General features: G+C 46.6%; 1 protein-coding gene across 1 annotated transcript in view; it reads left to right on the forward strand.

Annotated features, from left to right (window-relative positions):
- lrrk2 (leucine-rich repeat kinase 2) overlaps positions 1-14,855 on the forward strand; it is a gene marked incomplete at its 5' end in the record, with an annotated part of 90,561 nt that overhangs the window by 26,970 nt on the left and 48,736 nt on the right. The window contains 6 exons of the mRNA XM_080539132.1: positions 609-733; positions 1,656-1,798; positions 4,695-4,839; positions 7,365-7,504; positions 8,811-8,954; positions 14,293-14,463. Of these exons, the coding sequence (XP_080395258.1) occupies positions 609-733; positions 1,656-1,798; positions 4,695-4,839; positions 7,365-7,504; positions 8,811-8,954; positions 14,293-14,463 (868 nt within the window). The remainder of the gene's footprint in view (positions 1-608; positions 734-1,655; positions 1,799-4,694; positions 4,840-7,364; positions 7,505-8,810; positions 8,955-14,292; positions 14,464-14,855) is intronic.

Here is a 14,855-nt window from a genome sequence, read left to right on the forward strand (position 1 = left end):
CAATGTAAAGTAGTGTTCTAGTTAACTAGGTAACAATGTAAAGTAGTGTTCTAGTTAACTAGGTAACAATGTAAAGTAGTGTTCTAGTTAACTAGGTAACAATGTAAAGTAGTGTTCTAGTTAACTAGGTAACAATGTAAAGTAGTGTTGTAGTTAACTAGGTAACAATGTAAAGTAGTGTTCTAGTTAACTAGGTAACAATGTAAAGCAGTGTTCTAGTTAACTAGGTAACAATGTAAAGTAGTGTTGTAGTTAACTAGGTAACAATGTAAAGTAGTGTTCTAGTTAACTAGGTAACAATGTAAAGTAGTGTTGTAGTTAACTAGGTAACAATGTAAAGTAGTGTTCTAGTTAACTAGGTAGCAGTGGGGATTACTCACCCAATCCATCGCGTTGTTACAGTGTTTTGTCTTGACTAGCGAGTTTGTGTTGTGTTTCTCAACAACGTTGAAACGTAGTTCCGTGTTTCAAAAAAAAGGCTGAACGTTTTGATTGGTTGCCGACATGCGGACCAAATGACCAGACTGTGTCACAAATAGAATAGATTTTTTTTTTTTTTTTTCTGCCGTTTGTGTGTTTGTGTGTTTGTGTCCCTGATGCACCTGCAGACCAGCCAGTCTGGATGAGTGTAGCATGTCCCTGGGTCAGATCCTCGCGGCCATGAAGACTCACAACTTTGAACCTGTCGTCCAGCTGGAGGCCATGAGAGCCAGCCTTGTGTTCCTCTGCCCAGGTGAGACACACACACACACACACACACACACACACACACACACACACACACCTCTACCTCTGCCTGGCGTTCCTCTGCCCAGGTGAGACACACCTAGAGAGACAGGCTTTGGGTGACATTTGAGTGACATTTAGGTGACATTTGCGAGACACTCCATAGCGAGACGTTTCCCATAGAACGAGAATCTATTCTAGGTTTAATACTTCAGTTTGTATTGTTTGAAAACAGCTGTGTCTGTCTGTCTGTCTGTCTGTCTGTGTCTGTCCGTGTGTGTCTATGTCTGTCTGTGTGTGTGTCTGTCTGTGTGTGTCTGTCTGTGTGTCTGTCTATCTGTGTCTGTCTGTCTGTCTCTCTGTCTGTGTCTGTATGTCTGTCTGTCTGTCTGTTTGTCTCTCTGTCTGTGTCTGTGTGTATCTGTCTGTGTGTCTGTCTATCTGTGTCTGTCTGTCTGTCTCTCTGTCTGTATGTCTGTCTGTCTGTCTGTCTCTCTGTCTGTGTCTGTGTGTATCTGTCTGTCTGTGTGTCTGTCTGTGTGTGTGTCTGTCTGTCTGTGTGTCTGTGTGTCTGTCTGTCTGTCTCTCTGTCTGTGTCTGTGTGTATCTGTCTGTCTGTGTGTCTGTCTGTCTGTCTCTGTCTGTGTCTGTGTCTGTCTGTGTGTGTGTCTGTCTGTCTGTCTGTGTCTCTGTCTGTGTCTGTGTGTATCTGTCTGTCTGTGTGTCTGTCTGTCTGTCTGTCTCTCTGTCTGTGTCTGTGTGTCTGTCTGTCTGTCTCTCTGTCTGTGTCTGTGTGTATCTGTCTGTCTGTCTGTGTCTGTATGTCTCTCTGTCTGTGTCTGTGTGTATCTGTCTGTCTGTCTGTCTGTCTCTCTGTCTGTCTGTGTGTGTCTATGTGTGTGTCTGTCTGTCTGTGTGTCCGTGAGCAGACAGGAGTCTGCGTCTGCGGGAGAACGGCGCGTCGGTGTGCGACCCAGACACGCTGGACACGCTGGACGTGTCCCTGAGGGTGCTGAAGAACCAGTGTGTGGTGGAGGGCGCGCACGCCGTCTACCTCCAAGCTCTCAACAGAGTAAGACTCACTGCTCGGCTGTGTCTCAGGAGGTAGAGGCTGTGTCTCAGGAGGTAGAGGCTGTGTCTCAGGAGGTAGAGGCTATGTCTCAGGAGGTAGAGGCCGTGTCTCAGGAGGTAGAGGCCGTGTCTCAGGAGGTAGAGGCTGTGTCTCAGGAGGTAGAGGCTGTGTCTCAGGAGGTAGAGGCTGTGTCTCAGGAGGTAGAGGCTGTGTCTCAGGAGGTAGAGGCTGTGTCTCAGGAGGTAGAGGCTGTGTCTCAGGAGGTAGAGGCTGTGTCTCAGGAGGTAGAGGCTGTGTCTCAGGAGGTAGAGGCTGTGTCTCAGGAGGTAGAGGCTGTGTCTCAGGAGGTACAGGCTGTGTCTCAGGAGGTAGAGGCTGTGTCTCAGGAGGTAGAGGCTATGTCTCAGGAGGTAGAGGCTGTGTCTCAGGAGGTAGAGGCCGTGTCTCAGGAGGTAGAGGCTGTGTCTCAGGAGGTAGAGGCTGTGTCTCAGGAGGTAGAGGCTGTGTCTCAGGAGGTAGAGGCTGTGTCTCAGGAGGTAGAGGCTGTGTCTCAGGAGGTAGAGGCTGTGTCTCAGGAGGTAGAGGCTGTGTCTCAGGAGGTAGAGGCTGTGTCTCAGGAGGTAGAGGCTGTGTCTCAGGAGGTAGAGGCTGTGTCTCAGGAGGTAGAGGCTGTGTCTCAGGAGGTAGAGGCTGTGTCTCAGGAGGTAGAGGCTGTGTCTCAGGAGGTAGAGGCTGTGTCTCAGGAGGTAGAGGCTGTGTCTCAGGAGGTAGAGGCTGTGTCTCAGGAGGTAGAGGCTGTGTCTCAGGAGGTAGAGGCTGTGTCTCAGGAGGTAGAGGCTGTGTCTCAGGAGGTAGAGGCTGTGTCTCAGGAGGTAGAGGCTGTGTCTCAGGAGGTAGGGGCTGTGTCTCAGGAGGTAGAGGCTGTGTCTCAGGAGGTAGAGGCTGTGTCTCAGGAGGTAGAGGCTGTGTCTCAGGAGGTAGAGGCTGTGTCTCAGGAGGTAGAGGCTGTGTCTCAGGAGGTAGAGGCTGTGTCTCAGGAGGTAGAGGCTGTGTCTCAGGAGGTAGAGCAGGCGTCTAATGATCGCAAGGTCGGCAGATCGGCGGTTCGAGCCCCGGTTGGCCACATGTCGAGCCACATAACCAGCGGGCCGGCGCCTTGCCTGGTAGCTTGCCTACCTCGCCATTGGTGTGTGAATGTGTGAACGAGAGACCGCTGTAAAGCGCTTTGGAATAAGGCCGCTATATAAGTGCAGTCCATTTTATATCATTGACATCCCTGCCCTGAAAGCATAATATTATTGTTCTATATAATTTTTTTGGTAAAATTGCGTAATGCAAGATGCACTCCACCCGTCGTTGTTCCATAAAGGAATGTGGTTTGGATCGGGGTCGTTACACGGCAAAAAGTCAGCTCTCAAAAGCAAGGGCAATAAAATGGGGGATAATTTAATTACGTATGATCTGCCAGCAGAACAGGACATTTTCACTTGCCAAGATCTTCTTAAAACCACTGAAATATATCTTCAAACGAGTGAAGACAAGTCAGACAAAAAAAAAAAAGCATAATTGCCTTGATTTAAGATATTTCGTCTTACTTAGATTTCCTTTTTGCAGTTTTTTACGATCTGTCGTTCATTAGACAGTCTGTCGTTCATTAGACGATCTGTCGTTCATTAGACGATCTGTCGTTCATTAGACGGTCTGTCGTTCATTAGACGATCTGTCGTTCATTAGACGGTCTGTCGTTCATTAGACGATCTGTCGTTCATTAGACGGTCTGTCGTTCATTAGACGATCTGTCGTTCATTAGACGGTCTGTCGTTCATTAGACGGTCTGTCGTTCATTAGACGATCTGTCGTTCATTAGACGGTCTGTCGTTCATTAGACGATCTGTCGTTCATTAGACGGTCTGTTGTTCATTAGACGATCTGTCGTTCATTAGACGGTCTGTCGTTCATTAGACGGTCTGTCGTTCATTAGACGATCTGTCGTTCATTAGACGGTCTGTCGTTCATTAGACGATCTGTCGTTCATTAGACGGTCTGTCGTTCATTAGACGATCTGTCGTTCATTAGACGGTCTGTCGTTCATTAGACGATCTGTCGTTCATTAGACGGTCTGTCGTTCATTAGACGATCTGTCGTTCATTAGACGGTCTGTCGTTCATTAGACGATCTGTCGTTCATTAGACGGTCTGTCGATCATTAGACGATCTGTCGATCATTAGACGATCTGTCGATCATTAGACGGTCGGTTGGTTTGTCGGTGACTCACCCAGCAGACGTGTATCTGCTCGTCTCTGTGTTGTTTGTGGTAGCTCCGGCCCGGGGCCACTGATAGAAGGAAAAACCTTCTTCTAAACCTAGCCTTTTAAAAAAATAAAATAATATTATCTAGACACTGGAGAAACAGAGAAACAGTACAAGGGGGGCAATAGAAGTTTTTAGGGGACACAGTAAAGGGGAAAAGCGGGTGTCTTCAGGAGACGCAGTGCTGGGGGGTAGTAGATGTCTCAGGAGACACAGTGCTGGGGGGGTAGTAGATGTCTCAGGAGACACAGTACAGGGGGGTAGTAGATGTCTCAGGAGACACAGTGCTGGGGGGGTAGTAGATGTCTCAGGAGACACAGTGCTGGGGGGGTAGTAGATGTCTCAGGAGACAGTATAGGGGGAAGCAGGTGTCTCAGGAGACACAGTGCTGGGGGGTGGTAGATGTCTCAGGAGGAGCAGTTAAGGTGTGACCTGAAGAGATGGAGGTCTTCAGTCTACGACGGAAGATGGGTAGTGACTCTGCAGTTCTGACAGCCGTGGGGAGCTCATTCCACCAGCTCATTGTCTCTGTGTTGTGTTGTGTTGTGTTGTGTTGTGGTGTGTTGTGGTGTGTTGTGTTGTGTAGTTCATCAGCAGCTCAGCCATCCAGGAGTGTGGCCTCCGGGTGCTGTGTGCCCTGGCTGACTGCTCCGGCGCAGTGGACCTGCTCTGCCAACAGGGGGCGATAGACACGGTGCTGCACACACTACAGATGTTCCCTAGGGAACGAGGTGAGACTGTGACTGTTACAATGTCATCCTCTTATATACCTCTCTCACTTGAGCCACATCTATTAGCCATACCGTTAGCCTCGTAGCATAATCACCAAAGTCATGCTTCACTTGTGGTCAGCCGAGCCATCTTTGTATGTAGTGTCAAACATGCCTCTGTCAAAGAGATGACTTGGGCAGATAGTGATTTTGGAATGTAACAACAAGCATTCTGATAGGCTGATGTCATAGAGGCAATAATGCCCAGTGAATCAGCAGTGTTAAGCCCAATGCACACGGCCCCGATTTTGTCGCACCGCCGAACATTCGATTCTCAATTCTTTGAATTATTTCAATTGGTGTGAATGGAGAATCGAATGTTGTCGTGCGATAAAATCGCATCGCACGCCGTGTGCATTGTCTCATTCAAAACAATGGAATCGAATTCGGTGGTGCGACAAAATCGGGGCCGTGTGCATTGGCCTTTAGGAGAGTAGAGTTAGGCAGATATCTACATTTGGCCCTAATATGACTTAGGCAATTATGCTACGAGGCTAACGATGTGATAAATCAATTTAGCTAGGTTATAAATGATGAATATATTACCCACCTTTTTAAACTGGCGCATTTTTAACTGATAACTTTTTAAGTTTTTTGTTTTGTTTTGTTTTGTTTTTGTTTGTTTGAATCACTGTTCTGAACTTGGTCTGTTGCTTGTTTTTAATTATGCTTTGTAAGGTGTCCATAAATAAAATGCATTATTATTATTATTATTATTATTATTATTATTATTATTATTACTGTCGTATTATGTTATATATATATATATTATTAGGTTATAAATGAAATAAACATGATTCTTTATTATTTGGTTGACATGCAGCGGTTCCCAACCTATGTGCCGCGGCCCTCTGGTGGTCCGCGAGAGTACTGCAAGTGGGCCGCCAAATCATGGGCAAAATTGTTTTTTATAATAGTTCTTTTTACAAAAACATTTTAATTAAAACAACACACGGTGGTACGCATGGTACTGTATTTATTTCTTTAAAACCTCCAAAAATCTATCATCAGTGTGCTACTACTAGGCCTACTGCACTGTATGTATGATGATTGTATGATGATGCATATGAAACATCCAATAAGAATAACAGAATAATGATGAGACACCTGTGTGTGGGCCGCAAATACTTCAGAGATTTTTAAGTGTTGGCCTTGAGTCCAAAAAGGTTGGGAACCGCTGCCCTAGAGTGTTAATATCAGGGTTCCCACGGGTCCTTGAAATCCTTGGAAGTTTGTGAATTTGAGAAAAGAAAATCAAGGCCTTAAAGGTTTTGGAAAATAGACATGGGTCATTGAAAGTGCTTGAATTCCCCTCTCTCTAAAAAAAATTAAAAAAAATCTATATATATATATTTTTTTTTTAACGTAATTATAGTAGATAAGTCACATTGCTTAACCTAACTTTACACATTATTTCACATTATAAAACGGATGGGTGAAATCAAGCAATCTGATTGGTTCATAGCCGTGGTATATTGAGCGTATACCACAGCTACGATTAGTAGAGCCTCATCACAGTTCGAAATGAATACGCCTGTTTCACGGTCAACATTCCAAATATAACAGACTTTTAATTCAATCTCAAGGACATTTTATAAACTTAAAAATAAATAAAAATAAAAATCCTACCCAAAGTAAGCATGTAGATTCCCAATATGTGGTCTGTTTATCAAAATAAAGCCTGTTTGAAAATGTGTCGAGACGTTTTCGGAGTGCCCTGCCTGCGTCCACTACAGCCGCGCGTTGACAGTTTTTTAGTGGGTGTACAATCAACGGAGACATCCAAATTAATGTAAATAAATAGATGCAAATAATGAAAATGTGTAAATAAATGCTAAATTCCTATGAAATCTACAATGCTAGTAGCCTAGGTTAATGAAAAAGAATGTTAGTGTTGTTGCTTAGCGACCAACTGCAATAAGAGGAACTATTTTATTTGAGGGGAACTATTTAAGATGATTAATTACGAATAAAAACTATTTGAATTTGAGTGTGCTTTTCTAATTCATATTGACAGTGTTGGTAACCGTTTTATAAAAGCAATAGCTCACTTCAGGCCAGTGGTATATGCTTATTATATCACAGCTAAGGGGGTTGCCGTCCCTCCGCTTCGCGTCGGGCCGAACAACGCCCCTTAGCTGTGATATAATAAGCATATACCACGGCCTGTCGTGAGCTATTGCTTAAATATATTGTTTTGCTGTGCTGTGGTAGAGAAGGCAAGAGACCATCTAGTGTTCTACACATTCAAGCCTCTCTTTTTAATTGTTGTCTGCGAGCGGATAGTTCCTATTATATAAACTCTCGTCTAGATCTGTCTCAAACTATGCCGTGTTGGGTCCTTGAGTCTTGAAAGTCCTTGAAAGGTGCTTGGATGTGATGTTTCAGAAGGTGTGGGACCCCTGTGATACGTGCAGTCATTCCTGCTCTTGTTGAAGGTGACGTCAGTGTTTGACTTCCTGTGTTTTACTTCCTGCCTCTGACAGAGATCCACTACAGAGGTCTGGAGCTGCTCCACTACCTGGTGTCCAAGAAGAAGCTGTCCAGGATGATGGTCCCGGTCCTGGCCTCGGTGCTGGTCACCTCCCTGCTGCAGCACGCACACGACCCAGACATGCTGCTGAAGGTCACTGAGCTTAATATTCAGGGGTGCACATAACTTTTTGGGGCCAGTGCTCAGAGGAGCACCTAGGGATGCTGCTTGGTGCTCCCCGAGCTCGCGAGTCACGACCCGTCCCACAGGATGGATAAAAAAGGGATACATGGATATATTATTAGCAAAACGACATTTATTCATAAATAAAGATGAACGACCAAATGATTGTGTGCAAAACAAAAGAAACAAATGCAAAATCAAATGACTGCTCTTTAAGCATGAAAGTCTGTCCGACTCCTTTAAACACAATGAAATCAACTGACATCTCTTTAAGCACTAACTGAATGTCTGTTCTTTAAACACACTGAAATAAACTGACATCTCTTTAAGCACTAACTGAATGTCTGTTCTTTAAACACACTGATATAAACGGACATCTCTTTAAGCACTGCTCTGTTCTGTAAACACTGAAATCAACTTTTCAAAAAATAAATAAATAAATAAAATAAACTGTTGGTGCGCAAGAGCGCCTTCATGCGGCTGATCTGCCGCGCAGCATGCATTTTGGCGACGCATGCGCACTGGCGCACCAGTTATGTGCACCCCTGTTAATATTCATTACACATGTCACCTAAAATACTGAAAATATGAATGAATGAATGAATGAATGGTCTTTATTGTCATTAATACAGTACAGGTACCATACAACGAAATTTGGGAAAAAGAGCTGGTTTACATAAATAAAGGCTATATACACTATCCACTATACTATACAAATAAAACACTGTGCTGTACTCTATGCTATGCTATACATTCAAATTTAAATGTATTGCTATAAATACCACCGCCCCGGGGAACATCGCTGATGTTGTAATGAGAGAAGACGTCTAGTCTACCTGACTAAAGTTTTACTTGCAGCAAGTAAAAAAAGCTGTTACCAGAAACTGGCTTAATATTAACCCCCCCCCCAAAACAGGAACAGTGGCTGGAAATTGTCCGAGACATTTTTGTTATGGAAAAGATGACATGCCTTTTGAGACTCAAAATCAATATATTTGAAAAAAAATACTAGGAAAAATGGAACATTTGTATGAAACGTGACACCTCCTGATTTAATACCCATTCAGAATACATCACTAGTAACATGTGCATTGAAACACCTCTGGACTTTCATCCCTTTTTTTCTTTCTTTCTTTGTTTCTTTTCCTTTTCGCTTTTTCACCTCTGTTTTTAAATCTGTTTAGGGGTTATGCTATGTTTCTTTACCCTTTGTTTTACCATTCAAGATGTAGATTTGCTATACAAGTAAACCTGCCTTTATGGTCGTCTCCCACAGGGGTTCCAGGTGGGTGTGAGGATGCTGGACGCGTGCTCGGGGGCGGCGGGGGAGCTGCAGAGGGAGGGCTTCGACACGCAGATCTTCACCCAGCTGAGGGACGAAGAACCACCTGACCAAGGCAACAACCTGGTGAGTGTGAGGGTGAGTGTGAGAGGGTGTGGGTGTGAGGGAGAGGGTGAGGGTGAGGGTGAGGATGTGAGGGTGAGTGTGTGAGTGTGTGAGTGTGTGAGGGTGAGAGGGTGAGGGTGAGGGTGAGAGGGTGAGTGTGTGAGTGTGTGAGGGTGAGAGGGTGAGGGTGTGAGGGTGAGGGTGTGAGGGTGAGGGTGAGAGGGTGAGGGTGTGCGAGGGTGAGGGTGAGGGTGTGGGTGTGAGGGTGAGTATCGACCCTGCGACATACCAGCGTCATGTCCAGGGGGTGTACTTGTACATCAAGCCGCCTCACGCTACGGAAAGAGGAGATAGGCTCCTGCCCTATGGGCCGTTAGGCTCCAGAACCATCGGTTCTCAAGGCTACTTATGTGGTCTTGACTACCTGTCCCCTTTCTCACCTGGTTCTTGCTGTCTCTCTCTGGTGTGCCGACACCATCCTGCTCTCTCTCCTTCTCTCCCTCTCTATCCTCCTCTCTCCCTCTTTTGCTGTCAACCAAAAGGCAAACATAACAACCAGAGTATTTATAATCTAATAAGAGGTATACATTGATCCAATCAATCAATCAATCAATCAATCAATATCAATTTATAACATAATTATAATAGCTTTTGGATTGCTGTGGGCAATGCAGTCAGATAATGTCATTTTGACATTACTCTCACCTGAAAAAAGATCATGTCCAACTATAAAAAAAACAATTTCCAATACTTCAATCCACTGTCCATGTACTGTAAATATGCCATTATGGTATTACCATGAAGCCCAATTCTAGCAGAATAAGAAAGATTGTATATCTACTTTAACTAAAATAATAAAGTCAAGTGCATCCAGTTAGCTCTTTAGCTGACAAGTGTGCAGCAGACTAGCTCATCTCATCACCTCTGAGCTAGTTAGCTTGCTAGTTCTTTGACTATTTACACCACGAAGTGTGGAGATAGGTTTGACTATGCGAGACTACTGGCGGACTAATGTTACCAACGAGCCTATGGACTTGCCACTCGCCAGATTCGGGTTGGATGCGTTTAAAAAACGCAGATATTTTAGCCTGCTTGTCAGATGTTTGGTGTTTAAATCCGTAATAATTCCTCTTTCTAAGGGGGGCGGGTGGTTCCGTTGGGGGGGCGGCCCGCCCCCCCAAGGCAATGGTAGGGGAAACACTGGTGTGGGTGTGGGTGAGGGTGAGAGGGTGAGGGTGAGAGGGTGAGGGTGAGGGTGTGGGTGAGAGGGTGAGGGTGTGAGGGTGAGGGTGTGAGGGAGAGGGTGAGGGTGTGAGTGTGTGAGGGTGAGGGTGTGAGAGGGTGTGGGTGTGGGTGAGGGTGTGAGTGTGTGAGGGTGTGAGGGTGTGAGGGTGAGAGGGTGAGGGTGTGAGGGTGAGGGTGAGGGAGAGGGTGTGAGAGGGTGAGGGTGTGAGGGTGAGGTTGAGAGGGTGAGAGTGTGAGGGTGTGAGGGTGAGGGGGTGAGAGGGTGAGGTTGAGAGGGTGAGGGTGAGGTTGAGAGGGTGAGAGGGTGAGGGTGTGAGGGAGAGGGTGAGAGGGTGTGAGGGTGTGGGTGAGAGGGTGAGGTTGAGAGGGTGAGAGGGTGAGGGTGTGAGGGAGAGGGTGAGAGGGTGAGGGTGTGAGGGTGAGAGGGTGAGGGTGTGAGGGTGTGGGTGAGAGGGTGAGGGTGTGAGGGTGAGAGGGTGAGAGAGGGTGAGGGTGTGAGGGGGTGAGGGTGAGGGTGTGAGGGTGAGAGGGTGAGGGTGAGAGGGTGAGGGTGAGAGAGGGTGAGGGTGTGAGGGTGAGAGGGTGAGGGTGAGGGTGAGGGTGTGGGTGTGTATGAGTGGGTAGGAGTGGGTATGAGTGAGTGAGCGTGCTTTATGTTCTGGTTTTTCTTTTAAGTGGCTTCGAACAATCTAGCAACCACCGTCCAGGCAAGGCAGGGGTTTTGACGCACATCCAAATATTCAAACCAACAAAGTTGTAAATTAATCCAGCCCAGGTAGAATTGCAACAAAAATATGGATTTATTCTCCTTTAAATATAAACATACAATTCACAGTTCCAGTGGCATCTTTAGAAAACAGAAAAATAACAAAATGCCATTCCAGTGCTGTCTCACTTTATAGTTTCCTAGAGTTGTTTCCTTGAGTTCTTCTTGAGTTTGTCAGACTCTCGCCCCGCGGTGGTGTAGCGGTCTACGCACTGGCCGCTAGTGCATGCTGCCCACCGGGGCCGGGGTTCGTATCCCGGCTCGCCAGATCCAGATAATGGCCGAGGCACACGGGAAGCGGCATATTGGCCGGCCGCTTCCGAGGGGGGGTATAGGAGTATTTCTGGACTAGGATCCGTCGCGCAACACCGCCCCCTGGGGTGCCGGAATAACGGTACTGGGCTCGAGGAGCCAGTCAGCCTAGTCTGCCTGGCGCCCTCCTCTGGGACTGCCGGCCACGGGGTCGGGCGGCGGATCCAATGCAATAGGCAGGGGATAATTGGATGCTAAGTTGGGTTAAATTGGCTACCAAATTGGGTGAAAAAGGGATAAAATCTGAAAAACAAATAAAAAAAAAAAAAAAAAGAGTTTGTCAGACTCTCTCCTTGTGTGTGAGTTGTGTGTGTGTGTGTGTGTGTGTGTGAGTTGTGTGTGTGTGTGTGAGGTGTGTGTGTGTGTGTGAGTGTGTGAGTGTGTGTGTGTGTGTGTGTGTGAGTTGTGTGAGTTGTGTGAGGTGTGTGAGTTGTGTGAGTTGTGTGTGTGTGTGTGTGTGTGAGTTGTGTGTGTGTGTGTGTGTGTGAGTTGTGTGTGTGAGTTGTGTGAGGTGTGTGAGTTGTGTGAGTTGTGTGAGGTGTGTGAGTTGTGTGTGTGTGTGAGTTGTGTGTGTGTGTGTGTGTGAGTTGTGTGAGTTGTGTGTGTGTGTGTGTGTGTGTGTGTGTGTGTGTGAGTGTGTGTGTGTGTGAGTGAGTTGTTTGAGTTGTTTGAGTTGTGTGAGTTGTGTGAGTTGTGTGAGTTGTGTGAGTCGTGTGAGTTGTGTGAGTTGTGTGTGTGTGTGTGTGTGTGAGTTGTGTGAGTTGTGTGTGTGTGTGTGTGTGTGTGTGTGTGAGTTGTGTGAGTGTGTGTGTGTGTGAGTTGTGTGAGTTGTGTGTGGTCAAAAAACTATTCCCTGGGGCGCTTAGGTGGCGTAGCGGGTTAAGCGTTGACCATGTAACCGCAGGGTCCCCGGTTCGATTCCGGCCGGGGACATATCCTGCATGTCATCCCTCCTCTCTCTCTCACCCATCCTTCCTGTCATAATATATACTGTACTGTCAATAAAAATGAAAAATATGAGTGGGACTGCCCCACTCAGAAAAAAAGAAACAAAAACCGATTCCCTTACCCAGGCCTGCCCAGACTTCCTGCCTGCTAGCCTCACTTCCTGTCAGTTAAACAATGTCCCTGGCACAGTTCAGACCATGGCGGAGCCACATGGCGGAGCCATCATACAACATAATATTCTAATAGTTCATGCAATCATTCATATTTCATTCAATCATTATGATCATTACTCAATAACATTCAATAATATGCATTTGGCTCCGACAATGAGTGTGAGTGAGTGAGTGTGAGTGAGTGAGTGAGTGAGTGAGTGTGAGTGAGTGAGCGAGTGTGAGTGACCGAGTGTGAGTGAGTGAGCGAGTGTGAGTGAGCGAGTGTGAGTGAGCGAGTGTGAGTGAGCGAGTGAGCGAGTGTGAGTGAGCGAGTGTGCTATGACTGCTGTTTCTCACGTACTTCTTTATATCCACTATCCTCTCCCTCCATCCCTCTCTACACCTACAGTACATACATCCGTACTCGGACCCACCCTCTTCACCCTGTACATGTTACCCCTCGGCCGTGTCATCAGCAAGCATGGTATCCCCTACCATTGCTATGCTGACGACACACAACTCTACATTAAACTGGACCCAACCCCTCAGTCAACCTCATCTGCACTCACCATCTGCCTGGAGGAGATAAAGGCGTGGATGAGAGTTAACTTCCTCCAATTAAATAGCTGCAAAACAGAAGCCATCCTCATCGGCACCCCTCACCAGGTTAAATCATCCCCCATAACAAGCATCACTTTCTCTGGACAGGTTATCCCTCTGTCATCCGTCGTCACCAACCTTGGTGTTCGAATGGACCCCCACCTCAACTACGAGGCCCACATTAAACACATATCCAAAACGTCATTCTTCCATCTTAGAAATATAGCAAAACTCCGCCCCACCCTGTCTTTGCCCGATGCCAAGAAGTTAGTCCATGCCTTTGTCTCCTCCAGGCTCGACTACTGCAACGCACTTCTCATCGGGATCCCTAGCAAGAGCCTTCAGAAGCTCCAGTACATTCAGAACAGCGCTGCTAAGATCCTGATGAGAGTGCGCAAATACGATCACATCACACCCATCCTCCACTCACTACACTGGCTTCCCATCTCCTCTCGGATCATTTACAAAATCTCACTGTTAACTCATCAATGCATTTACGGCAACGCACCCCCTTACCTCAAGGACCTGGTCAAATCCCACAGCCTCTCCACTCGCACTCTCCGCTCATCAAATGCAAACCTCCTCAAACCCACCAAAACCCACCTCCGCTCCATGGGAGACCGGGCCTTCTGCTCCATCGCCCCCGAACTGTGGAACGCCCTCCCTGCCCACCTGAGAGCACCACAGTCGGTCGACTCTTTTAAGAGCGGACTTAAGACTCATCTTTTTAACAAAGCGTTCCAGTAGCCAGATTTGTATTTATATATTTATTTTTCTTTAGTTTTATGCCACAGTGTCTTTTTAACCTTTCTGCTTTTGATGTTTTTAGTGATCTTTATTGTGTTGTGCTGTTTTTATTTCTTTTATTGACTGTAGCACTTTGAGATTCTTGGAATGTAAAGTGCTTTATAAATACAATCCATTATTATTATTATTATTACACCTATCTGAAAAACTGGTTTAAGGGAAACCAAATCTGCACCATAACATCATTTAAGTGTGTCTGTTTTAACTGTGTCTTTCCTATGCTCTGTATGGTGCTGTTGTATTGTTTATGTTATCTTGTGTCATTTTAGGATGCCTTTTTTTCTTTTTATATCTTGGCCAGGGGGACCACAGATGAAAATTAGCCTCCTGGCTAAATCTGTCATATTTACACCTGTTTACACAATCGATACGCATTGTCCCTTCTTAAATAAACTGAAATTAAATTCAACCTTTCATTATTTCTTACTTCTAATCTCTCTCCCTCGTTCACTGGTTTTTTTCTCTCGGCGAGTCATGCTATGTTTTTCATGAAGAACCACGCCTGTCCTCCCCCCCCCCCCCCCCCCCCCCCTCTGTGCAGCTGCGTAGCGCGGCCTGCCTGGCCCTGTCTAAGATGCTGAGTGAGGCAGAGCTGAGGTACAGCATGCTGGTCCGGGCCTGTGGGCAGGGGGACGTGGTCATGGCCGAGTGTCTCATCCAGCTGGGGGCCGACATCAACAGAAGGACCAAGACAGAGTCCCTCATCTACCAGGTGAGACCAGACAGACAGACAGACAGACCCTCATCTACCAGGTGAGACCAGACAGACAGACAGACAGACCCTCATCTACCAGGTGAGACCAGACAGACAGACAGACCCTCATCTACCAGGTCAGCATAGAGATTGAGGGGCGGCTGTGTCTCAGGAGGTAGAGGCTGGTGGAGGTAGAGGCTGTGTCTCAGGAGGTAGAGGCTGTGTCTTAGGAGGTAGAGGCTGTGTCTCAGGGGGTAGAGGCTGTGTATCAGGAGGTAGAGGCTGTGTCTCAGGAGGTAGAGGCTGTGTCTCAGGAGGTAGAGGCTGGTGGAGGTAGAGGCTGTGTCTCAGGAGGTAGAGGCTGGTGGAGGTAGAGGCTGTGTCTCAGGAGGTAGAGGCTGGTGGAGGTA

This window comes from Nansenia antarctica (genome assembly GCF_963989245.1).
Source record: "Nansenia antarctica genome assembly, chromosome: 9".
NCBI classification, from domain to species: Eukaryota; Metazoa; Chordata; class Actinopteri; order Argentiniformes; family Microstomatidae; genus Nansenia; species Nansenia antarctica.